The sequence below is a fragment of the Tasmannia lanceolata genome, unplaced genomic scaffold (assembly GCF_043159265.1).
Source record: "Tasmannia lanceolata isolate RefF3 unplaced genomic scaffold, GAP_Taslan_0.1 ptg000016l, whole genome shotgun sequence".
NCBI lineage: Eukaryota > Viridiplantae > Streptophyta > Magnoliopsida > Canellales > Winteraceae > Tasmannia > Tasmannia lanceolata.
In genome coordinates, this window is record NW_027518693.1 from 7,116,641 (window position 1) to 7,144,039 (window position 27,399).

Sequence of the window (27,399 nt, forward strand, 5' to 3'; positions counted from 1 at the left end):
GTAAATGGTAAAGGAATGAACTCTTCATTGTTCTGTATCCCATAATTGTTTGTATGAACCAACGAAAAGAAAATCTAAACAAAATGATAGGTAGAAATGTATCAAAATAAGGGGGCTTATTTACTAAGATCAATGCCTATACTGTTTTTCCATTTATGCTGTATACAATTCTATGAAAAGATGGAGTGAAAAACAGAGCTGCATGGATTTGCTAAGAGCATTGAAACTGAACTAAGATAAAAATATGGCTTGATACAACTGCCTGTGTAAGACTAAAAGCTCTCTCAAACAAAATCACACCTACAAGCCCATGTTGTCCTCCTCTTCACCACTAAATGCATAACTATGCACATCTCCAGTAGAATAGTGAAATGTCATCATTTGTGCCTGCAATTTATCAAACTGGTGTTGGCATTTCATCACCAGAAGAAATAAATTCATCATCAGAGCTTTGTTGGATGAAACCACTGCAGCTCTTCCCCTCTTCACCACTATCTGATTCCATAACCAGAGCAAATGGATCATCATTAGAGATCTCTTGGTCTGTACTGGTATAGTTCTTCCCCCTCCAGACTACAATTTGTTCCTTATCGAACGTCACGAGAACACAAGGAACCAAGTCCTGCATAAACACCCAAATGGAACAATTTAAATTCTATTTGCCTCCATTTAATGCTCGAAAATAAAGAAAATAAATAATAGAAAGATGAAAGACCAAAACCATTACTGCCTATGGTTTCAAACAAACATAACAGTGTACAAAAAAGAGCTCAACTTCTTCAATCTTTCAATAAAAGGGTGAATTGCAACTAGAATTAGTTGAAAAATTCAGAAACCAATGTAACATGCTCTATTAGCGGGTTAATAATGTACAATTTTGCACCCCATCAATCCACTTTTAATAATATTTGGTCAGGGAGACTTCATTTCCAAGATACAACATAGGGGACATTGTAATTATCAAAAGCCGGGAACAAAAGTTTTATTTCCGACATTCCATATTTATTGTGCCAGTTCAAAGAAAAGTACAATCCAATAAAATCTCACCCTGAGCTTACAGCCTATTTTCCTATAGTCACTCTTTTCCAGGCCTTGGCAGTCTATACGAACCAGCTCATCAGTTAGAAAAGCATCTCGAACCATCGGAACAAGACTACCATAGAATCCATTCTTCGCTGCAATTTTGGTTTATTGAATTAGAAGTGCTATAAACAGATTAAGTGCTGGATACTGCTGAGTTTTGAAAAGAAATATTACCAAGTTTTGTCAAGGCAGGAACGGCAAGGCCTCTCTTCCTCATTTCCTTTGTTTCTTCAATAGTTAGGCCCTCAATTACTGTTTTGATCAACCTAGGATAAATAGGTTCATGGGGTTTCCACAGCATCAATGGAATCACAGGCCTTTTCTTGGGATTATATTGTCTACCTCTGTACAGCACAACAACTCCCCCTTGTCTGTTGATGATCTGGCCACCAGTTTTCTCCTGAAAACATATATGATATATGTACAATTTCAATCAAAATTTTATGTAATAGTTTCAAGTAAATAGTAGAGAGGGGAAGCATCTTTGAAACTTTCAATATTGATAAATGGAGAATAAGCAATTGATAATAATGGAGTCAAATAAAAGTTACAAAAGCATTTGAAAAAATCGTAACACAAAATAAGGGTGAAAAGGAAGTGCTTATTAAGTAAAACATGACCAGAGCTTTATTTGTTTATTTAGTTACTGAACGAGTTAAAAGATACATTATGGACGAGTGATATATCAAACAACGGGATGAAAAAGCTGGTCACCAAACAAAAACAACCAAGCACATGGAAAAACAGAAAATTTGTTCGGGAAGCCGAAGTTACACATTATTTTCCTCATTAAGAAGAGGAAATCCATCATCGATCAGCATTCAACACCCAATTTCTTCCCACTTGCCTCTTCGTAATCTCATTTGCCTTCTCAACGGCCTCTCAATTAAGTGCTGGAGAAGTGATCAAAGCGTTTGTGGCCAGATTCAGTGGAGTCCTTCACATCAATGACACACGAGAAACCCAATCACACTTAGGCCTGTGTGATGTCCAATGATTCTATTAATAGCTGCTAGCCATGGGTTACTAAAGCAAGAACTGTCGAAATTGAATTTGTTAAACTCTGAAGCGGAGCCCATCTGGTTCTGGATATCTCCACATGCATCCTGCTACTCCCACGATCTGCACAAATCAGATTGGTAGCCCACAACAAAATCTTGTTCAAATCAATTCTTTTCAGAGCCATAATACCTTTGTTTTAGCCTTTAAAGACATGATAGTTTCCCTCTTTCCAGACCAACCAGAAAATAGACAAAGGCATCATCTAAGTACATCCAACAAATGAAAAGATTAAGTGGCATGACGAAAATGCAAGAGAGAAATGATTGGATCTGCCGAGAGGTGATGAGCTTGTCGAACCCGGGAAGGTCTAAATCCTATTGGATGGTGTTATTCTGGTGGATGAGAAGGAGAAGGAGAGAAGAAGTGAGGGAGAAGATGGAGTCCCCTTAAAGTAGCTCCCATGTAAAATGATACACACACACTTAAAAGAGAAGAGATACATAGACAAAGACCAAAATTGGTGTCACCACGTCTCTGCCAACAAGGGTCAAATAAAAAGATATATGGTAAAATCCCAATTTGAGATCACCTCCATAATCTTCATCTTGAAGTTCGTTTTTATTGATAAATGACAAATAAATACAAATAAAACCACAATTACAATAGGAGCAGTGCTCCGAATACAAACGAGCCAGTCTTGACACTCCTTTAGAAAGATTATTAGCAATCTCATTAGCCTCGCACAAAATATAGCTAACAAAGACCTCCAGTCCCCTAAAGAAAATGAAAGGCTCACTGGAAATATGCACTCAATTTTGAATTTTGGAGAGAGAGAGAGAGAAGGGGGGGGCGGGGGGGGTGATGGGGTTTGTTATAGATCATTTTAGATTATACGCATAGAGGCTCATACAAGTTATTTTGGAGAAATGGAGATTGTTATAGATCATTTTAAACTATACCCGTATGAGGCAAATGAAAGTACTACCAACTTCGCAAAAAATTGAGCTGCTAGATTGATCAGAGAAGTACAGGGGCTTTAGGTAAGATGGAGCATGATGTTCAAGGAAAGCAATGATGTATAAGGGAAGCAGGGATCTCAAACCTCCTCATAGTACACTTCTAAGAAGTAGCATCATCCTTCCTCGTGAGAGGGAGAAAAGAAAAGATTGGTAAAGAAAATTGGGAAATTTCTATCCAAAACGAAAATTGAAAATAACTCCTAGTCACACCAATCTCCTACATTCTCTAGTGGTAGAGGCCATAAGTACTTTGTTGCCATGAGGTGTAGGGTTCAAGACTGGTAAAGGAAGAGAGTAAAGCCCTTTAAAAAAATTTAAAAAAAAACTCCCAGTCGCATCCAATGAAAATTCAAAACACAAAATTATAATTGACTGCAGCTCTTTGTTTCATGCAGTGTTTCAAAACTCAGACTCAGACATGAACACGACCAAAGCGACTTGGGTGAGTCAATGAATGACGCAGTCAAGTTTTCATTAGCTCTAGCGATTCAAGGAGTTTCGATCGACTTGGTAGGGCACAACTCGAACTCGGATGAGAACTAAACAAGGTAAATGGGAGCCAACTTGGAAGATTTGATGATTGGCTTGGGGAGTTTTTAAACAGTGGTTTCATACCAAACACTAATCATTAATAATTTTCATCATAACAGTACGTATTGTCCAACAAACTCTAAATGGTGAGCAACATTTAGTCATATCCGCCCCCTCCTTACTTCCATGATTAAATCCAAAGGGTCATCGATCATTCCATCATATCAATACATAGTTTTTGAGAAAGTCGAATAGAAGACAGCAATTACAATACAATGACAAGCAATAATCAGGGTCCATATGTAGTATGAAGTTCCTTAACTCATCATCCCACATAAATGAGTAAAAGGAAGAAAAGAGAATAGGGAAGAGAAATACCTCGAGCTGTGTGCATACATTTTTCATATCAACAGTAGGCACACCAAGACACTTCACTCGAATAGCCTCAACATGCTTCCAGTTGTTGTGAATATCATTCAACATGTTATGAGTCAGGCCATCTCTCCCTGAAAAATAAGCCATCAACACCACAGTGCTAGCAATAAAAAAGAGAAAAGAAAGGAAAAGAAAAAGGAAATATTCCATTTGTGTTGAGTTTGAGTAATTTCTTTTACTGGTCTACTACAACACTTATCACTCAAAAACTAGAGAAGATAAATGATCCAAATACATAACCATGCACTCTACAAATTGGACCGAAATATCAACATTCTTGGATGACTTCCTCCCTTCAAAATGATAATACGGGGCCCCAATTCAATAAGAATTCCTTAGACACCCCCATGTTCCCAACCACCACTACCGCCACCACCAACATGACATCAACCAAGGAAGCGAAGGCTCTCGGGAAGGTGGGAAGCGAGAAGCGGGAAGCGTGAACGGTCGGAGAACTTTTTTTAAAAGTTAAATATTTTAAAAAAAAATTAAAAATAAAAAATTACTAAAAAAATAAAAATAAAAATTTATGAACCAAATATTTTACAATACATTTTATTAAAAGATCCAACATTTTCACTATCAGCTGAAATGCCTGAGTTGACCAGTGTGTTTGACAAGAAGAAAAAAATTTAGAAACCAAATTATGAGATTTTTTTATTGGACTTTTGAGATTTAATAATGTTTGGACATGATAGAATTTATGAATTTTTACAATTGAAAAAATACCCCATCATTTGGAAGTTAAGATTTTTACAAAACCCATTTTTTTCGAATTTTGTACTAGAATTGGAAAGTTGACTTTTTATCCTTTTAGATTTGGGTCTTGAAACTATTTTTAATAGATTCAAATGGGGGTTATTCCCTTATTTACCTGTAAATATTAAGCACTTAAATGACTTTACATGTAAATACTAAGAAGAGGAAGAGAAGAGGACTAGGGTGGATAGGAAACGCAGTTCCCTTAGAGTGGGATACGAGTTTCCCATAGAGTGGGAATTGAATTTCCCACGGAGTGGGAATCACATTTCCCACGTTTTTTAAATGGGATTCCCAAAAATCGAGGAATTGAGAAGATTCCTATTTCCGAATCGATTTTCGGGGAATCGAGATTCCCCATTCTGAGTGGAGATTCGTGCTTCCATGACATCAACTATCATTGGGCTTTTATAAAGAAGTTCATGAATTGACACCTCATACCATCGTTACACACTTCCTTCCAGTTACTCAACAAAAAGGAACAACCTTTCTTCCCTCATCGTTACATAGCCAATAAGGTCATTTTTTTTTTAATGATTGACGAAGGGTCCATTTGGATGCACATAATATAGTAGTAGAAGGATAGATTCCTATTTCTTTAATATCCTTTTTCTATTGATTTGAGAGGAAAGTCAAACAGTGCAAAATGGATTGCATCTGGAAAATTTGCAGCCAAACAAGTACTGCAATGTGAATAGTAAATGACACCCAAACAACAAAAGGAAATGGAAAATGTACCCTGCTTTAATTTTCCAAATTTTTTGGTGCATCCAAATGGAACCCAAAAGAAACTGAAAATTAAGGAAAAGAACCCCAAATTCATTTAGCACTTTGTTCTTCAGTCTCTAACATAATCTGCAGTAAAATTCAGTGTTTCGCCCTCTTTCCCACCAAAGACGAAGAAACACATAATTCAAAAGAATTTGGCGCTTGTTTTTATTCAAATTCTTTCATTTTCAAACATAATCTGCAAAAAAAAAAAAAAAAAATTCTTTCTATTTCATTCCTATGAAGGAGTAACTGCATTACCCAAATTAACTTGGCGCTTGTTCTTATTCCTCTGACAACTCTCCACAAGAATCTTCCTCTCCGCATTAGAGAGTGGCACCCCAAGAATCGCCTCCCTCGATTTCCTCATCTTTCCCACCGCCGCGGAATCCCCATTCCTCTCAACAGACTTCACAGTCGGATCCACGGAAGGAGCGCAGACCCCGGTCCATACACGGTCGACCCGGCCCGGCCCGAACGGTGAGTACTTGGGCTCACGCAGTCCGATGGGCCTCGTTGATGAATTGCTCTCTGTGTAGCTGTATCTGAATTCGAATGGGAGGTCCGAATGTAGGGGCTTTAAACCCGTCCGATCGAGCGAGGATGGAGGACGGTATGGGGGTTTTTGCTTCTTGGTGTTGGGAGTTTTGTTTTGGCTGTTGAAATTAGGGTTAGGGTTTTGGTGGGGAGTGTCATTGGTGAGGGAACGAGGAGGTTTGAAATTGTAATGTTTGAGTTTTGAGGAAGGAGGGAGAGATGAAGAGAAGAGACGACGAGAGATGAGAGAGAAAAGGTATGGTTGATTGTGGCGGGAAATGGGTTTGAAGAACATGAGGAATAAGAGAGTCTTATGTTCTCTGAGGTTGGAGGAGGGAGAAAGGGGGTTAGGGTTTAGCAGGTCATGGAAATGGCCACATTAGCCCTACAACGTATTTGGAGATGGAGCTATCAAGGCTGGGTTGTAAGTGGGTTGGGTCACGGGCCAACCTAATGGGACGGTGCCTGATACAATAAGGATCAATTACCAATGGCGGACAAAAATTAGGTGAAATTATCAACAAGACCCATGCTTTTCAGAAATTATCAACGGGGGACAAAATATGTCTTGTCATTAAAAGCTGGACGAAAATGCCCTTTTCTTAAGTAACACGTTTTGCTTTTCCACTTTTTCCTTTTCTCTCTTCTTTCCCTCTTTTTTTTTTTTCACTTTTTCATTTTGAACTTTGTTTTTTTCTACATTACCTGTCATCTTCTTCATCATTTAGCCAATATTGGAGGTGAGAAAACTCAAAATTTTGAAACGTGAGTTCATTCCCATCTATCTTTCAATATCTAGGTTTTATTTTTCATTTGTTTTAGGGTTTTGCATTTCTCCTTCTCCCTTTCAATGGAGGATGAGGAAGATGAATCGTACGGTAGAAAGAAAAAAACGTGAAAATGAACGAGTGAAAAAAAGAGGAAGTAAAAGCGTGTTCATAAGAGACTTGATAAGCCCATTCGGAATTTGGTAACCCCATTTTGATACTCGATAACCCCAACCCTAGAGACTTGAAAACCCCCTTCCAAAACTCCAGTACCCTTGGGCAATTTTAAGGGACTTGATAAGCCCATTCGTAAATTGGTAACCCCATTTTGATACTAGATAACCCCAATCCCAAATACTTGAAAACCCCCTTCCAAAACTCTAGTACCCTCGGCCAATTTTCAGAGACTTGATAAGCCCATTCTGAAATTGGTAACCCCATTTTGACACCTGATAACGCCAATCCTAGAGACTTGAAAACCCCCTTCCAAAACTCCAGTATCCTCGGCCAATTTTCAAGGACTTGATAAGCCCATTCGGAAATTGGTAACCCCATTTTTATGCTAGATAACCCCAATCCCAGAGACTTGAAAACCCCATTCCAAAACTCTAGTACGCTTGGCCAATTTTTAGGGACTTGATCTCCCCATTCGGAAATTGGTGACCCCATTTTTTATACTAGATAACTCCAATCTTAGAAACTTGAAAACCCTCTTCCAAAACTTTAGTACCCTATGCCAATTTTCAAGCACTTGATAAGCCCATTTTGATACTAAATAACCCCAATCCCAAATACTTGAAAACCCCATTCCAAAACTCTAGTACACTCGACCAATTTTGAGGGACTTGATAAGCCCATTCTGAAATTGGTAACCCCATTTTGATACCTGATAACCCCAATCGTAGAGACTTGAAAACCCCCTTCCAAAGTCAAAATGTGTTGTATATGCCAAAGGGTATTTTCGTCCAGCTTTTATTGACAAGACCTCTTTCGTCCCCCGTTGATAATTTTTGAAGAGCATGGGTCCTGTTGATAATTTTGCCTAATGTTTGTCCCCCATTGTTAATTGACCCATACAATAATATGGGTCAGGCTGTAGGGACTTTCTAGGATATGTTTGGATGCGCACCGTAGAGTCGGAGAGCAGTGGAATAAGCAGTCAATAGACATTGGACTTGCCTGTAATTACCTCGGAGAATAGTGGTAAGTGGTGTTTCCTTTCGCATCATAGACTTGCAGAGTAGGGGAACACGTAGGAGTTACTAACATAGATGATAGGGGGGACGCATTATTCACAAGATTTCTCAAGCAAATTCCTACCTTTTGGAGGAATTTGTTTTGAAAGCTACAAGAGGGAATAAATATGAGGGCCCGACCCAACCAATAGCATGGGTCAGGTTTAGAAATCATGGCCCTTGGATAGGGTTAGGTCTTATATTTGAAAACCTGACTCAATCTTGGTTAGGGCCAGGTTTAAAAGAAAAAAAACTCCCGACCCGACTCATACGAGTGTATTGTGACTTTCTTAAATATCGCTTGAATAACATATTAAATTATTTTCCAATATATTGATAAAGTTGTTTTCATGGAGGTGGTTATGTCTGTTATGTGAAAATATAGTGTCCTTAAATTTACACTCTTGATGACATAAATTTAGAGATTTTTGGTGTGAAAATTTGTTTTTTTTCTTACCATCTTTAAAATTAGTCACTACTCCTATGCTAAAAAATGAATACCCAACCCAATAAACTATTTTGCGTAGGGTTGGGTTTACTAATCTCGTGTTTTCCTGTAAAAAATTGGACCCGACCTGACATTCACCACTGACAAATATTCTACTAAGCATGGTTGCAATAATTACTTAGGAAACATGCAAATAAGTCTACTTGAAATTTGAAATTTCTTCAAAATCCGGAGCTATCGAGATTTAATGAGGCTGGAGAGTTCAATGGCTAGGTAACCCAATCCCGCTTCATATTGCCCTCCATCTCACCCTCATCTGATGATTCTAGACCTTTGATCAATCATGATGAGTTTAAGCCCTTCAATTATGCGGATGAGACCTTCATTTTATATCAAACCTATACCCACTGGGCCGTTCTATGATGGCCCATGATCAACAGGATCATGAAGCACATATGCCACATATGCACTACATCACGGGCCATTCTAGATCTAATCTATGAACCATCATATGAACGATCTGGATTAATCATATTCCCAGGCCCCACCATACAACAGTGGCCATGTACTACAAAGAAGTCGCACCACACAAAAAATGCGTCCAATAGTTGCACTATTTTGGCTCTTGTCGTGACTCGTGCCAACCGGAGAGACTCTCATTCTCACCAATCAAAATCTCCGAAAATACAAAACTCATCCTCCGAGCGCCACGTGTCCTCACCAGAGCCACCCCCTTACCCGACCTTTTGTTTCTCTTCTGCCTCGTCTCAAACTTCTCCTCTCTACTGAAATTTCACTCTCATCGCTTCCCACTCTCTCTTTTTTTTTCCTCTAGGGTTTGAATTCTAGGGTTTGATCAAACACCTCCCAAAACCCTAGCAATGGCCGCTTCTTTAGCTGCCTCTTCCCCACTACTACCAGAACTCTCATTTCTCAGTCCAAAAACCGGCCAAAAAATCCGAATTCCACTCATCAAATTCCAATTCCAGAACCGAAAGTATAGATCGATTTCGAATTTCGGATCCAAAGCGGTCCCGGACGAACAGATTGCAATTGTTGAAGTAAAAGGAGAAGAGAAAGAATCATCGAATTCATATAATTGGAATGGTAATGAAAGTGGCTACGAGTATAATGGATCAAAAGGGAGTTCTAATGGCAGTGTAAGAGAGGTTTTGAGTGGGAATGGATTGAGTAATGGGAGCTTGGCAAAGTACATTAATGGGAACGGTGCCGCAACGAAAGAAGTTTCGGAGGCCGAGTCAGAGGTGAAGAGGAAGAAGAAAGTTGAAGAGATAGGGCAGGAAGACGCCTGGTTTAAGCGCAACAAAACAAAAGGGATAGAGGTAGAAATAATACTATCATATTTGTTTTGTTTTATTGTGTTTGTGAAACGTCGTTGTTTTTTTCCCCCTTTGTCAATTCAGTTTTATCATTGAAACTGTAATTGATGTAAAAAGGTGACTGGTGGCAACATAAAGAAATTAGTAGTTAACAATGGCTGACAAGTATGAAGCAAAGCTCTGGTTGAAGGTTTGCCTGAGAAATGGGGCATACGTTTTTTTTTTAACCTGGAATTTATCTAGGAACTTGGGGCGGCGCCTTGAATTTTAGTAATAAGAAAATAGAATTACAAGAGGAGGACATAAAACGTTGCCTCTTACCCACTACAATGCAAGAAGATAATAAAAAAAAAGAGAAACCCCCCTTCACAAGAAAAAGCACTACATTATTTGCTACAAATATAGGGAATTCAAACTTGATCACATCTAACAGCTCCTCTACAATCCTTAGGGAGACTAATTCTCCAGTTCCAAAAGACTGCATTAATGCTGGTGTCGCAAGCATAAATGGGGCATAAATTGGTGCCTACCTTTGAAGTTTGAATTGAAAGTTCATAAACAAAGTGAAACTTCAGATATATTTCTCATTTGCGGAGAATCACAGAGGTTTGCCTTGGACTCTTCTTGACCCCCACGCTTCCCCGCCTCCGCCTCTGCACCCGCTTTGTACTTCTAAGGTCCAACTTACAACCGCACCAACTTGATTAAATCGGGAGCTTACCACTGCTTCCTTATCAACTAATCTGAAAAGCGATGGAAGGAATCTTTAGTGGGGATTCACTACACTATCCTCCCCAAACCTCACCCTATGACCTCTCCCTACTTGTTATCTAGTCCATATGACGAAATTTTCTGCAATAACATCCATATGCCTCCATATTCTTATACTTTTTCCTTTTGCTAACCTTTGCAGAAACCATCCATTTCCTTCCAAGCCCTACTTCCTTACAATGATTTCTCTTCAATGAACTGACTTCACCCAAACATCAACATCCATTTGCGTCAAAAAGCTTGGTTCATCTCTGCAGTCGAAGAAAATCCTAGTCGACTTGGCACTACCTGGCCGAGTTCTCGGTTGATGCGGTCATAATTCGGAAGGTTCAAAGGAGTTTTTATTGACTGTGTAGCGTAAAATGCGGAACGCGGCCAAGGTAAAAGGGAGTCGACTCGGGGGAGTCCGTGATGATGCATGGGAATTTTAAAACTATGCTTTCCTCCCTATGACTCCATAGAAACCTCTTTTGAATGATCTTCATTTGCTCTATGACACTATATAGGCAAGAAAACAAAGACATCTAGTAAATCAAAAGATTGGATATGGATGATTTGATCTAAGCTATCTTACCACCAAGAGATAATATCCCCTTTTCCAATATGAGAGCTTCCTCTCAAACCTTTCCATTACTGGATTCCAAAGAGTCTTGTTTGGCTTTCTTACGTTCAAATGGAGGCCAAGATATGAGCTAGGGAGATCAGATCTGAAACAGCCAAGGATATTAGCAACATCTTCCACTAACCGGTTACTGATCTTCTCTCTTCACCGCCATAACTACTGACTTGGTAAAATTAACCTGCTGGATAGAAGCTATCTCATAGCACCAAAGGACAGCTTTTAGTTTTCTTGATGGCTCTATTTTTGCTTAATGCCTCAGCCACTATAGTGAAAATAAATGATAATGGGTCACTTTGCTTTAAATCTCTCGTACTCTTGAAGAAAACCCTTTGGACTTTTGTTAATGAGGGCTGAGAACCAAGCTGATGATATGCAAACTTTCATCAATTGCGGCCAACAATCCCCAAAGCCAAGTCTCCCCAACATAGAATCTAGAAATTCCACCCCACCATATTGTACACGTTTTCCATATCTGGTTTGCAAATGATCCCACTTGTCACGGTCTTGTGGTGAGCATCAATACATTCGCTTGCTATCAATTCTCCATCTAGAATTTGTCTTCCATTGACGAATGAACCTTGGACACTAACTCTAGTGGCAAGTACCTTTACATTTATCATGTAAAGACACTCTTTCTGATGCTAATCAGTTGATAACCCTTAAGCTCCTCTGTCTCTTTCTTCTTGAAGATTAAGGTTAGAAATGACGCATCACTACCTCTGCCCAATCTAGCACTCTGGTGAAACTTCCGAGCATAAATTTTATCACAATGTATATGGATGCAAAAAACTCTAAAGTTTACTCACTTATGATGTGCCCATTTGGATAAACTTATACAGCATCTTGAGAATTTCATGTCCAACATGATGCAAGTTATATGCTGCCAGTGAAATATGTAGTTTGAGTTTTAGTTTTCAATAATTTGCGATGATCACAAAAATTTACAAAATATAGTTAATTTTGTAAGCTACACATTTTTATGAATAGTTTTAGTGGTTTAACATTCTTAGAATCCATAATTGGCAGATCATCTTGCAGGAACATTTTCGTTACCCACTTTTAGAATTTAGTGCAATAACTTGTGATGTTACTACAATTGATATGCTAACTTGTTCTATTGAGAGTTTTATGGGTGCTTATTTTTGTTTGCAGTGCCATTTATTTCTTAGTGTTACAAAGGAAATCACCCCTTGTTTCTTTTGTCATTGTAGAGGTTTTTAGGTTCTTGTTTCCTTTATGCATTCAAATTGCACGGATCCAATTATCAAAGAATGCATGCGATTTCCTTTTCTCACTTCTTTACAGTCAAGCGCCCTTATAGTTCAGTATTTATGGACATGCGCAGGTTTCCGTTTCTCCGGGTGGGCGATGGAACAGATTCAAAACTTATTCAACAATACAAAGGACCTTGGAAATATGGGGATCTGTTCTAACTTTTCTTTTTAAAGCTTGGCTTGTCAACCAGAAGTTCTCTTATCGAGGTCAGTCTCATGTTCCCAAACATCAGAATTATCAAAACACATTAACCTGGGTTTTTATTAAGGATTTCAGAATGAAATCTTTAGTTTTTCCTAACTAGTCATGAATGTTCTTACTTTGGAAATTGAACTATAGTATGCGGAGTTTCTTCTCTCTGATTCTAACTTTGAAATCCAGCAGCATATTTTTACATTGATCTTTTGAACGAACTGTTTCCTTTTACTTCTGTATGATATCTGACTGTAGTATATTTTGCGATGCATGAAAATGACCTCTGTGTTATAAAGTTTCTCATAAATACCTTGCAACATGTTCTAGGTATTCAAGTTTCCATGGGAGAAAGAGAAAGAAGAGAAGTGGGAGAGAAAGAGAGAGTGAGAAAAAGGATCCTCTCCCTCTCATAAGATATATTATATTAATGTATGTGTTATTAGGGTTACATGTGAAAAAACAAGAATACCCCTGGCCGGGTATGTAAATTACACCACTCTTCTAACACTCCCCCTCAAGCCGGAGTGTATATGTCATACAACCCCAGCTTGCCCATCACATTCAACTTAGCTCTGCCCAGTGGTTTGATAAATATATCGGCTACCTAGTCTCCTGATCTAGTGAAAATAGTACATACTTCCCCTTTCAAAATCTTCTCATGAATGAAATGTCAATCCTCCTCGATGTGCTTCGTCCGCTCATGAAAAACTGGATTTGAAGCAATATTAACAACAACCTTATTATCTCAAATCGCAATATAATGAAGCTGGAGACGAGGAAGGTAAGCCAATCTCACTCTGGAAAGACTTCAACCAGGTCAACTCCCCACACGAATGAGCCATAGCTCGATATTCTACTTCGGCACAGGATCTAGCCACCACATCCTGCTTTTTGCTTTTCCAAGACACTAAGTTTCGTCTAACAAAAGTGAAGTATCTTGTAGTCAACCTTCTATGTGTATGAGATCTAGCCTAGTTTGCATCAGTGAACCCTTCCAAGTTCATGTGATTATGTCTTTTTAAGAATAAACCTTTACCAAGGGCCCTCTTCAAGTACCTAACTATTTGAAGAACTTCTGTCCAATGAGAAGAGAGTAAGCGCTTGACTGGGATTATCTCGTCTTGCTCTAACGTATACTTAGGCTCGACTTGTCGATAGATTTATTGTATTACCACCATGGTTTTAAATTTCGACCGAAATCCGAAATTTCGTCAAAATTTAAAATAAAATAATACTTTTTTATTCCGTTAAAGAATTTCGAACGAAATTGCCCGAAATTTCGGTAATTTCGATTGAAATTTCTTCCCAAAAAATCCGGGATTTTATGCGCAATACCAAATTTCGCCCGAAATTTCGGGATTTCGGCTGAAATTTCAGCTTCGGATAAGTCCAAAATTTTAGCCGAAACCGAAATTTAAAACCATGATTACCACTACGCTCAAGTATTAGCTATTAGGTAAGTTTCCCGATCAGTGACCTAAGCCCTAATTCCTTTGATATAAGGTAACTTACCAATCTGAGTTAAAACTTCATTTCCCTTGATACTTTACTAAAGTACTTTAACCATTTTTTATAGGAAATAAGTTGCAAATGGGAAAGACATCTTGGAATTAGTTTTTTTTCCAAGTTACAAATCATAGAACTAACTTGTATAAAGGTAACATCGGCTCGGACTTGATTTTAAATTTCCACCGAAACCAACACGAAATGGCAGTAATGTTTATGTCTCCATCCCCATTGAAATGCATACTGAAACCAAAATACATACGAAATAAAAATCGTAAGTGTGTTAGTGGTACACTATATCACTGTGTTATATAATTATATTTATATGAAATGCATATGAAATTTGGTCTATGTATTATGTATAAATATTTGGATTTGCTAGGGACTACCGCAAAAGGCATTTCGCGGACCGGCTGTTGCATGATAGAGCAGCCACCTCAGATAAATGCACGCTATATCACTGTGTTATATAATTATATTTATATGAAGTGCATATGAAATGTGGTCTATGTATTATGTATAAATATTTGGGATTTGCTGGGGACTACCGCAAAAGGCCTTTTGCGGACCGGCTGTTGCATGAGAGAGCAGCCACCTCAGATAAATTAATGAATGAGACAAAATCTGTGCCTATGTGGCTGCTTTCTCATGCAACAGCCGGTCCGCGAAATGCCTTCTGCGATGGTTCCTAGCAAATCCCTAAATAGTCACATCACTTACATCATTACATGTGAAATGTGGTTTGTACTGAATCATTAGTTCAATTCTCTCCCTCCTTAGCCCTCTCTCCATTTTGTTCTTTGTTTCTATGTTTCTTTATCTCCACCTTGTATCTTGACCACTTCGGTCTTTTTATCAATAAAATTTGGCTACCATTTTCAAAATAAATAAAATAAAATCAGTTATCGTGCATGTTATTAGGTGTTCGATGTTGTTAAACCGTTATGGATGGTTGTCTTGCTTATGTGATGGATTCTAAGAGCATCTTTGTTCTTATTCTAGCATTTCCCGAAGTTTCATATTAAAATGCTATCAATTGCATATGTTTCCATACGTTTCCATGATTTTACAAGGTTTCTACCAAAAATTTCAAATGGATCCGAAACGTTTCCATCTCTCTGACGATCGAAACCGAAATTTAAAACCTTGGGCTCGGAAGGTAAGACGTTAAATATTACATCTTGGGGAAATCATAGGAAAACACGACGTCGTTTAAATTCACGTTTTCTTTTAAAGAAGTGTGGTCCACCATACAACACTTAATAATGATTAGGTCCATTGATCTGATTGGCCATTATTATCCGGCCTTGCCCTTTTTTCTATTACTATTTATCGATCAAGAAAGTATCATTTAGAATCTTATAAACTGTTTTATTTAGTGGATGCATTTCCTGTGAAATGGTTAGTCAGTATTGGCTGCCTGGAAATGGAAATTGGGCCATGTTTTCTTCTCATGGTTTTAGTATCCGACCTACGCTTCCTAGTCCTGAAAGCAAAAGGACCTGGAGCAGAGTGCACTTCCTATTTGAGAGAAAAGAACCACCTGTGGCACACAAAACAACAAACCTAAAGGTGGGTTCACTTACTCCATGGTCATCTGTCCCGAATTCAAGTTGATTATGTTTTGCTTCTTCCTCGGAGAAAGACGATCAAAGAATTCCCGATCATGGTCCTTGCGGATCGGATCATCCGTATAGGATTCAAAAAGAAACTCTAGATATTTTATTTCTCTCTCTCTGAATGAGATCTCAATTTCAGCTATGGTTTCATTAGATATCTTACAACTAGAATCCCTCTTTTTTAGGCCTCACTATGGATCAACACTTCTCGAAACCCAGTCTGTTTCGTAAGTGCTATACAGTGAGGATGGGCCCATCATGATTCATTTCACAAGTGTGGCACACCAAGGGTGGGCCCACGATGCATTTTGTCTCACAAGTGCTACATACTGAGGGTGGGACTACCATGATTTTATTTCTCTCCATTGTTTTTATTAAATCAAATTTGTGTTTCTATTATCTTGGCGTCATATATTTTATTTTGTCTAATCCTAAATTTCTTTACATTATTTTGTATTTTAATAGTTTTCATGCATTTTCTGTTAGAAATTATGACCCGTCTAAGCCACGTCAAGCAAGTACTCGTTTTAGTCTGCATTTACATTTTGAAACACTAATTCTTATGCCTTTCCTTAGTTCTTCATCCTATTCATACAAGTTTAAATATGGCAGTCAATGGTCTCTTAGAAGGTTTGACCAATGTAGCACTTTCCTCCATTTATTTTAGACTACTAATTAAGCTACATTATCTACACTTTTCCATTTCTTTGTTTTAATGAACCATTTTGAAATATGCAGGAGGAATGACTGAAGAAAAAAAGAAGGCGAGACGAAAATCCCTTGCAAAGTGGTTAAAGGAAAGTATTTTGAGACTAGGGCCGACGTTCATCAAAATTGGGCAGCAGTTCTCCACGAGGGTGGACATTCTTTCTCAGGAATATGTTGATCAATTGTCTGAACTTCAGGTAAAAAACAACCTTTGATGGAAATACCATTATGCTTCTACAATTGCTTGTCCTACCCAGTTCTCCAGTCGAAATGGAATTGGTTGAAAATAGCATTCTCACACGAGGTTGACATAAATAACTTATCAGCATGTTGACATAAATAAAGATCTTCCTTTGTATTACGTTTGGTAGTTATTCTGCATTATATATGGTGCACAAGTTCCATTTTAGATTGTTGGGCATCCATTTATTTAAACTTCAAATTAAGTTTAGGTTACTGATATTGGCACAACCATGTTTTGATAATTGCACTAATTCACTTTTTCTGGGAGCTTTTTGAGAATTGGAATAAATCTTTGACAGCTGGTTAATTAATACAACTGGTTGGATACTCTAAATTTTTTTGGAATGTCATGGGTATTACCCAACAGCATCTCAGAATTATTAACATTTTGGGGCAGTGGCTTTAATGGATGCATAGGGGAGAAGATGTGGCGCTCTATCCCTGTGCTGTTATTTGGCATTTATGGATTGAAAGGAATAATTGAATTTTTAGAAGAAAAAACAGGGTTGCATCCCGCATTTCGCTATCAGTCAAAATTGCAATAATTAGATGGATTACTTGCAATGGGGGAGTACCATACTCTGTAAACCAGATCTTAAGACATGGCATGACGGTTCTCACGGAGAGAAGGGCCTCAATGAGTATCAAACAGCGATGGTGTGCTCCGGCCGAAGGCTTTCTTAAATTCAATTTCGATGGAAGTTCGTTGGGCAACCCGTGGCTGGGAGGAATTGGGGGTGTGATCTGTGACTCGAAAGGTACTATTTGTATGACCTTTTCTGGGCCAGTGGGTTTTTGTGATTCAGATGAAGCGGAGGCAAAAGCTTTGTTATTTGGCTTGAGATAGTACCATGCACATAACCTGGGCCTCTCATTGTCAAGGGGGATTCCACAAATGTCATTGCGTGGGCTGAAAATCGTTCTGCTGGTCCTTGGCGTCTAGCGAACACGGTGGACGAGATCCGGGATCTCATTCAGGAAATTTGCCCTTCATTAGTGCACAGGAGGCGGATGGCAAATTCTAAGGCATATCCTAGCAAAGGACGGGGCGAGACGATCAGATATGGTGGTTATCATCGCTGATCAGACGTTGGAGAATTTTTAAATTTTGATGCTGGGATTATCTGTATACCACAGGGACATCTTGTCCCTTGTGCTATTTTTGTAATCTCTGCATTTTATGGAATATAATTGTTACCTTTCAAAAAAAAATATACAAGACAAGGTGAGTTAGTGCAATTATCAAAAGGTGGTAGTGCAAATATCAATAGCCTATTTTTATCTTCATCTAATATAGTTTCATTTGTAGGCTGGTTTTCTTGTCTGGTTTTTTAACGAATACTCCCAAGGTTCTATGTCTATAGTATAGGTCATGATTTTTGTTTTTGCTTGGTGTCCTTTTGGTGATGCCCAATTCCTTTGTGCCATATTTTTTTATGGATGATACTTGGGGATTTGGGTCCAATGGCACTGAGGTTTGGTTTATTTTCCATGTTACATTTGGGTGGTTTGAGACGGATTTCTTAGTTGATTCAAACAAGGCAGAAGATGTTGGTCTTCTTCCCAGTCATGGACCTTTTCCGCTTCCTTTTTGGTCCATTGGTCATTGCAATGAAAATGTTTATCTTTAATGTAGGATCAAGTTCCTCCATTTCCATCGGAAACTGCGGTGTCTATAATTGAAGAAGAACTCGGAGCCCGCTTGGATGATATTTTTGAACGATTTGACTATGAGCCAATAGCTGCTGCTAGTCTTGGTAATCTTATTTTACTTTTCTACTTTTGATGTGACAGGATTTTGATCAGTTGTCAATTCTTCCCTCTTGCTTAATGGTGGCAATATCAGGTTCACGAATGAACTTTCTGGAAATACTAATTTTTCTCTACGCAGGCCAGGTGCACCGTGCAAGATTGAAGGGCGAGGAAGTTGTGATTAAAGTACAGAGGCCTGGTCTCAAGGATCTTTTTGATATTGATCTGAAGAACCTGAGGGTTAGTATTTTAAATAGGAAAGTATTTTATGTACTCTCCTCTTTACTTCTCTGCAGATTTCTAAGAAATCATATAAAGCTGTGTCATTATTTCTTTAAATTCATATTTCACCTTTTCTTCAGCCCCCAAGTTCATGCTATTATGTCTGCCAGACATGTTGGCATGCTTACTTTTTCTACTTCTTCCCTAGAATGATTTGAGAGTTATAACCCGTACGGGTATGACTCTTTGGCTTAAAGTCATGGTTATCTCCCCATTGACGCAAGTTCGAATCCCCCTGGGCTTACCCGATGCGCGTGGTGTACGGGTGATTGCGTGCATCCGTAGGGATTAGTCACGGCCTAAAAATTGGGGTGGGCATACCCTGTCATAAAAAATTGATTTGAGAGTTATGCCCATACACTATTGTCTAAATTTCAATAATTTCATTCTAATATGCCTGATTCTTAAATGGATGAGAACAGTCATGGTTTGAATGCATACTATTTGTGGTCTCTCCAGGTAATTGCCGAATATCTTCAGAAGATTGATCCGAAGTCAGATGGAGCTAAAAGGGATTGGGTTGCTATTTATGACGAGTGTGCAAGTGTTCTATATCAGGTTGTGATTCCCCCCTTGAATGTTTCATTACATTGTTCTTCATGCAAACAACTATATATGACGGCTGAAATCTTGTCAACTTGAAATGGTTTTTAAAAAGTACATATGTAGTTAGGATTTGTTGTTCTCATATGTCTAGTTCCCCTGTATCCATTATCTGGACACCATATATTCAAACAGGAACTCAAGAATAAATAGCAATCTTTCACTCTACCAACCTCAGATAGAAGGTTTAAATGGCATTTAAAGAAAAACCATGACTTGAGGACCATTTTAAATGAACAGTTAGAGACAAGTCAACTATCTATGCTGGTGTTGGGAATTTATGTGATTTCAATATGTGCCTGTCCTCCTCAGATGAATCCACACATGTGCATCCTTCAATTTTTGGACAATAATGTCGATGCATTTACTTTTGCTGCCTGATAAAACCTATTATTTCTGGTTCTAAGCATTAGTGTTCCCTTTCCTCTTAATTTTGTTCTAAGCATTAGAGTTATATGGCCGTCCATTGGATGTAAAGAGAGAGATCTCTGATTGATGTTATCTTTCATAAATTTGCTAATATTGGCATGATGTAGCTTCATTTCCATTTTCTTTTTTGTCCCATATACTCATTGGGGCAGAACTGAATCTTAAGCTGTAGCATGACATCAAATTGATCTTGCCTCAATGCCAATATAGGTTTTGTCAAAATTAATGTATTTTTTGCTAGGAGACATGGAATGGCTGATGTAATGTATATGTGTGAGTGTTCTATCCTTGATGTTTATGTTTTTCTTTTTCTTTATTCTGAGGTAACCATATCTGGTTCCTTTTTGTTCCTCTGTTCGACCATCTCGGTCTTTTTTCTTGAATGAAATTGCTACCATTCAAAAAAAAAAAGTGTGAGCATTCTATCATGAGGAGCACTCTGAAACTAGATCTTGGGCGAATCACTTTGAGAAAATCTGTTGTTTACCACTCTTATGTAATAAAGATAAACACTACATACCGGTTGCCGTTTGATGGATTTCCTGTGATCGTCCCTTCTTCATTTGCCTCTGTTCTAATCCTCTGAAGATCCTGGGAGCACAAGAAACATGTCAAAGCCACAGTATACTCACTTCACGCTCGATGGCGATGGGGGCCGTGAGTGCCAGTCGTTTGCCGTGGATTGCAAACATTGCTCGTCTCTCCTTTTGTTTGGACGTGCGTGATCAGGGACCAGAGGGCAACGTTTATGGAGTTTAAACGAGAGAACACTCCCATCATGATTCTGTCCTAAAAACTCTCCTTTTACATTTCCTGATAGATGTTTATCTCTTTATGGACCAGTCAATTGGACATGGCCCCACCATGAATGATCAACGATCTTTACTATGGCCACCTTTAGTTTATGCGTAATCCTAACAATATGTTCTAGTGAAGAATCTTTAGATGAGCAGATGCCAATTTCACTTTGATGCTCTGCCTTACTTTTTGCCCTTAAATCTTAGGAGTCTACGGCTTTTACTTATTAGCTTTTAGAGCTGATCATATCCATAGCTGTTTTCAGGAGATTGATTATATCAAAGAAGCTGCTAATGCCGAACTATTCGCAAATAACTTCAAAGACATGGATTATGTGAAAGTCCCGACAATATTCTGGGAATACACCACACCACAGGTTCAATGATTGCTGAATTTCAACTGGTAGACACTGTATGCTTGATGCCTATTTATTTATTTGTTTAATAGATCTTTATATTGTGTTGTAGGTTTTGACAATGGAATATGTCCCAGGGATAAAAATAAATAGAATAAGAGCATTAGATCAGCTCGGTGTTGATCGCCAAAGGTAAGGAATACCTTGTGCCGTCCGCCTTGATGGATTCATGCAGAAAATTTAACATTTCATTCTTTATTTCTTGTTATATTGTGAGTATGAATTGCTATTCTCATGTCATGTGGTGAAAATACTGTTTAATCTTGGCATTGCTGTCTCCACAGGCTGGGTCGATATGCTGTAGAGTCTTACTTGGAGCAGATCTTATCACATGGTTTTTTCCATGCTGATCCCGTGAGTTTCCTTTTAGATCTCTGCTTAAATTTTTGGTGTGCTGGAGTGCAATGAAAAAAAATAGCGGAACTAATAGGGAAACTTTCCCGAGTTGTGAACTTAGAAAGCGAAATCAAATTCCATTGATGTTTATTACTTATCGCAAATATACATCTCGACTAAATGTAAAATGTCTAAAATTAAAATGTCATTCAGTAAGTCTGGAAAAGTGGAAAGAAAGAATAGATTATGAAATATATTTTAAGAAATTCACAACGTTAAGGGATTGTAGTATATTAGGTGAAGCTCTGTCCTCAGGGCTATTCAAGTTTTAAACTGGTTACTTCAATTTACCTTTTGCCATCTTTTATCCTTTTCAGCATCCTGGAAATATTGCCGTAGATGATGTGAATGGTGGAAGGCTTATCTTCTATGATTTTGGCATGATGGGAAGGTATTTAATGTCTAACTGGACTTATGTCACAAATATCATTCTTGGGAATTTCTCAGTAAGGGACAATCTCGGGATATATTAATTTTATTTTTATTTTTTGGGTTTATACTAGGAAAAAAGCAATAAAAAAATATTTAAAAAATATATAAATATATAAAATTTAAGAAAAAAAATAAAATAAAATATCGGGATAATATTGTGATATTATCGCGATATTTTATGATAAAAAAGAAAATATCGCTATATTTTTTAAATCTCTGAATTATTTTGGGATTTTGTCGTTTTATCAAATTGTCACGATAAAAACCCGATATTTTGGAAATATCGGAGATATGTGTGGCATAAAACTGGACAGTGTCTCCTTTCTGGAGTTTCATCCTACTATTATTATGCTGTCCATGTAACAATAACTATCTATTTTGGAATGTTTGCAGTATCAGTCCAAATATCAGAGAAGGCTTACTTGAAACATTCTACGGTGTTTATGAGAAGAATGCAGATAAGGTGAGTTTCTTCTATTTTCCTCTGGATTCGTGGATATGACGCAATAAGTGGCATTGCCTCATTCAGAGTATTCAAATAAATGTCAATTTTTTTTTAAATTGCCATTTATTCATGCCTAGGTGACATGCCCATCCTTTATGGTTTCCCTGTGAATTATAACCTGGTTACAAGACTTCTCGTAAAATTATCCCTGATTTGTTTTCTACAGACTTCAGAAGCATTAGTATTTGCTTATGTCTTTATGAACTCAGCCCTGTAGATCCTTGAGCATTTGTTGAATGTGATTTCCTTCACGTAATTTTGTATCTGGAAGACTAGTGTTTTTTTTCTGCTTAGATCTAAATATATAAGAAGAAAAATATGCTTCCAAATATTATTGAATGTTCAAATTTGGAACTCACCAGAGTATTCAACCATGCCACAATTGCAGGAACACTTCATACCTGAGGTGTGTTAGTTATAATGCTACCGGTATTTGTAGTTTTGTACACTATGAACTATCCAATTCTATCGAGAAGCAAATGTATGGGATTTCGTTTATATGTTGAGGATACAAATAAGTTGACAGCTCAGTATTTGTACACTATGAACTGTCCAATTCTACCGAGAAGCAAATATTTAACTTTATATATATATGTGTGTGTGTGTGTGTGTGTGTGTGTGGAATTTCATTTATATTTTTGAGGACACGACTGGTTTGACAGCTCAGTATTTGTACAGGTGCTTCAATCAATGATTAGAATGGGTGTTCTTGTCCCTACTGGAGATATGACAGCAGTCAGAAGGACGGCACAGTTCTTTCTGAATAGGTGCTTTAGAAAAAAGAAAAGAAAAAGATACTGAGTTAATTATTGTGTTTGACTGTTTGTATTGACCTATGGACCATTAACCAACCGCAGCTTTGAAGAGCGGCTTGCAGCTCAGAGGAGAGAGCGAGAGGCAGCAACAGCTGAACTAGGATTCAAGAAGCAGTTGAGCAGGGAGGAAAGAATAGAAAAAAAGAAGGAACGACTAGCGGCAATTGGTAATACATGTGACATTGCTATTATTCATGTAAAATTATAAATGTGTGTCATGCCACTATGCCCTTACATACACATTGAAGCAATTCCAAATCATGGTTTTAAATTTCAGCCGAAATATTTAAATTTCAGTTGGGACCGACACCGAAAGTAGATAAATCCGAAATCGGCCAAAATCCAAAATTTCTGCCGAAATTTCGGCACAATAATGATTTTTTTTTTCTTTACTGAATTTCGGTATTTCGGCAGTTTAAACCTTGTTCCGAATATAAGAACTCAACATGTATGTCAGATAATTGTGCAATTCTAATAGTGTCTAGTTAAGGATGCACGCTGGTAGATATTTCAGTTTTCCAAATTTTGGAATGGGGTGCTTGTTATTAAGTATTATTTATTTTATTACAGGAGAAGATCTACTGGCCATTGCTGCCGATCAACCTTTCCGCTTCCCTGCCACCTTCACTTTTGTTGTTAGAGCATTTTCAGGTCTGCTAACAAAACCAAGCTAGTTCATTTCCATGTATTGATATTTGCAAAATTTTCCTCAGAAAAGTATCGTCACCGTGCAGTATTAGATGGCATAGGGAAGGGCCTTGACCCTCGATTCGATATTACGGAGATTGCTAAACCGTGAGTGTGATTTTAAGATGTGCAAACCTCTTGGTGGTACACAAGTTTCTTGGGACTGAATTGTATTAACTTTGTATTGTAGCTATGCAATGGAATTGCTAAGGTTTCGCGAAGCAGGATTTGAAGTTATCGTGAAGGCAAGCTTCTTGAATTAATTTTAACTGTATTGTGATCACGTCCCTTGCGATTATGTGGTTCTCATTTTTCGTAGCAAATATTGTATATTTTACAGGACTTCAAAAATAGATGGAAACGGCAGTCCCGTGCATTCTACAACTTATTTAGACAGGCCGACAGAGTTGAAAAGCTTGCTGACATTATTCAACGCTTGGTAGAGAACTAAAAAAACTCCTTACTCTGCTTTGGTCTTGGTGGTTTAAATCAATGTGGTACTCCATGAATATTTTTTTTACACTTTACTTCCCTAACCGCATTTTCATCTCTTTTACACAGGAGCAAGGTGATCTGAAGCTTCGGGTGCGTACTCTGGAGTCTGAGAGGGCTTTCAAACGAGTTGCAACTGTTCAGAAGACGATCGGAAATGTGAGTTTTCATGACATCTCACTTTGAGATATTTAGGGCCTGTTCGTTTGAGAATGTGACAACCGATTGTGAGCCCAAACCCTATTATTGGACTCAAAATTACATTTAAATTTGAGTCCAATAATAGGTTTGGGGCTCACAATCGATTGTCACAATCTCAAATGAACAGGGCCTTAATAAGTTTCTATGAAGAATCGTTTATGTAGTCTTATTACACTGAGTATTTCCTCCATAACTAAGAAATTCTCTTTGATAAAATGACAGGTGGTAGTTGCCGGAAGCCTGATAAACCTTGCTACAATTTTGTACTTCAATTCTATTCGTGTAAGCAATTCCATTGTGTCACGTTTCTTGTAAGTCATGATAATATCTTGCTCATACTTGATTTTATTTGCTTTTGCTGATTAAAGTTTGACTTGACTTAGGTGCCTGCCATGGCTGCATACACAATGTGTGCATTCTTCACTGCTCAAGTTCTCTTTGGCATTCTCAAGGTAAAAAAATTAGATCAACAGGAGAGGCTTATAACAGGCACTGCTTGAACCATTGGTGAGTGAATCTTGTTATCATTATTGTTATTTCTATATGTCTTCTCTGTATTTTATTTTACCTTTTCCTTTTGTAGTATGCAATTTTTTTTATGATAGCTTCATGATCAAGCGGGAATTTGTAAATTTCAGGTTGATGTATATATTTATGCATAGTTTCTTGTTTCATGTTGGCTTATATATATTTGATCTTTTAGCATCTAGAAAGCTCATTGTAAACGCTGCTTATATATTGGACCTTTCATCATCTAGAAAGCTCATTCTAAACACAAATCGTTGTTTTTTTTTTAAAAAAAAAGAAGGGGCTGTTTGGATACGTGTGTGTTTTAGAGTCCAGGTTCTAGTTTGAAAACAGTCTGAAAGAGAGTTCATGATCAGGCTGCTGTATCCTGTCCGGACAGTGTTTCTTGGATTTTAAGTAAGAAATCAAGGTTTTAGAAATCTCTCTCCCATCCTGAGATTTAGAGAGATTTCTAAAACCTGGAAGCGGAACGATCTCTTGCCCTCTTGACCAAAAGAAGGGTGAAACATTCAATCTCCTCATCTTCCATCCAGGATTCTAAAATCCGTTTATCCAAATGACCCCAAAAGCTCATTGTAAACCGTTTTCTAAGTGATACCGACATTAAGATTTCCGTGTATGTGTTGTGTGAGGGTTGATATACCAAGAAATAAAGTATGAAGTGAAGAGCAAGGAACTTCATTAGCCTTGAAATGAGAACTATAACAAGGGAAATGATATCAGCACTGCAATGTTTTTGTAGTTGCACGGTCCTAGCTTGTCTTTTCTTTTTTAATAGGCTTGTAAGAGCTTTTGGGAACTACAATATCCTTTTGACAGCTCTTTAAATACGACCGTGCAGCTATAAAACCATTGCAGTGCTGATCATTTCTACGTTCCATTAAACAGAATACAGAATTATGTAAGTTTTTTAGGGCAATGTCTGCCCTTTGTAACGACCATTTTTTCAGAGCAAGGCCTCTTAACTGGTTACATAGGAAAGTCAGATGAAGGCTTGACAAACTTCATTTGGAGTGCTGTTTTTTTTCTCTGGATCAACGATTATTCTGCATCTTGAGATCTTGAAATAATAGATAACAGTTTAAGAAGCTCAAATAAGCCTGTCATCATAATAAACATGACATGTCAAAGATTGTACATATCATAAGATTGGATACTCAACTCAACTAAGCCTTTGTCCCAAACTAGTTGGGACTGGCTAATGAATCCTTTGGAAAATTTTCATGAAGAAGGTGAAAGTTAAAAAATGTCAAAATGATAAAGCTGAATGACTGAATACTAACTTATTTCATGACTTAGTGGGTATATTCTAGGAAAAAGGAACATGCTAGAATCCTCTCTCTCTCTCTCACACACACACGCGCGCGCACACATACACAATCATTCACTCTAAAAGATGTTTACAGCTTCAATGGGATGTCAAGAACCAGAGTTCCCCTTGGACTTCACTTCTCTCTACTTGCTTTGTCTCTGCTTCTTTGTCCTCCTTCCTACTGCTGTCCCCTTTTCTGCTTGCTCTTACTGATGGCCTGTTTCTAGTCTTGCTTTTATAGATTAGGTCCTGCGCTAAGGAAATTATCACTAAGATAATAGGTTCTTGAGCGGGTCTTGCACTAGTCTTGCTTTTGTCCTCCTTCCTACTGCTGTCCCCTTTTCTGCTTGCTCTTACTGATGGCCTGTTTCTAGTCTTGCTTTTATAGATTAGGTCCTGCGCTAAGGAAATTATCACTAAGATAATAGGTTCTTGAGCGGGTGAGTGTGAGTATTCTTCTTTTCATTCTTCTTTTATAAATTGGTACCACTTTGGTCCTCATGCCTACTTCTCCAGCCCACCTTTGTAAATTCTCTACTCATGTAAGTCGTCTTATAGTGTAGTGCTTTTTATCACATGAAATTCTAAGCCGGGTCATGAGTACAATGAGTCAAGAGTAAATCATTATTAGCATAACCTTCAACATTTGCCAGTGGACTCTACTTCATCAAGCTTCCAACTCCTGCCTCCATCTCTTCGGTCAACATTTTCTATGGTCCGACTGTAATAAATTTCATAAAGAAATCAAGTTACCGGCTGTTTGGTTGGAAAAAAATTTCCATACATTTCCTACTTATTTTCACAAAAAAAATCACTGTTTTCAAAGTAAATTGCAAGCTTATTAGACCCTTACATATTTTTTCCATGATCATTATTTCCATTGAATTTT

The 27,399-nt window shown here is 37.8% G+C and overlaps 2 protein-coding genes across 2 annotated transcripts; one reads left to right on the top strand and one right to left on the bottom strand.

The window, feature by feature from the left end:
• Positions 1-99: 99 nt before the first annotated feature.
• Positions 100-6,553, bottom strand: LOC143849034 (RNA-binding CRS1 / YhbY (CRM) domain-containing protein). Its single transcript, XM_077358086.1, has 5 exons — positions 5,859-6,553; positions 4,014-4,141; positions 1,258-1,483; positions 1,048-1,175; positions 100-622 (listed from the first exon to the last, which is right to left on the bottom strand). The coding sequence occupies exons 1-5, from the start codon at positions 6,427-6,429 to the stop codon at positions 398-400; spliced, it is 1,278 nt and encodes a 425-aa protein (XP_077214201.1). The 5' UTR covers positions 6,430-6,553; the 3' UTR covers positions 100-397.
• A 2,795-nt stretch (positions 6,554-9,348) lies between these two features.
• Positions 9,349-25,375, top strand: ATH13 (ABC2 homolog 13). The gene is made up of 20 exons (XM_077356962.1): positions 9,349-9,927; positions 12,663-12,798; positions 16,651-16,817; positions 18,500-18,620; positions 18,755-18,855; positions 19,357-19,455; positions 20,993-21,103; positions 21,195-21,274; positions 21,427-21,496; positions 21,856-21,929; positions 22,364-22,433; positions 23,154-23,242; positions 23,333-23,457; positions 23,861-23,941; positions 24,025-24,085; positions 24,168-24,222; positions 24,318-24,416; positions 24,539-24,628; positions 24,893-24,952; positions 25,054-25,375. Exons 1-20 carry the CDS (start codon positions 9,466-9,468, stop codon positions 25,168-25,170), a joined length of 2,268 nt encoding a protein of 755 aa, XP_077213077.1. The 5' UTR covers positions 9,349-9,465; the 3' UTR covers positions 25,171-25,375.
• The last annotated feature ends 2,024 nt before the right edge of the window (positions 25,376-27,399 follow it).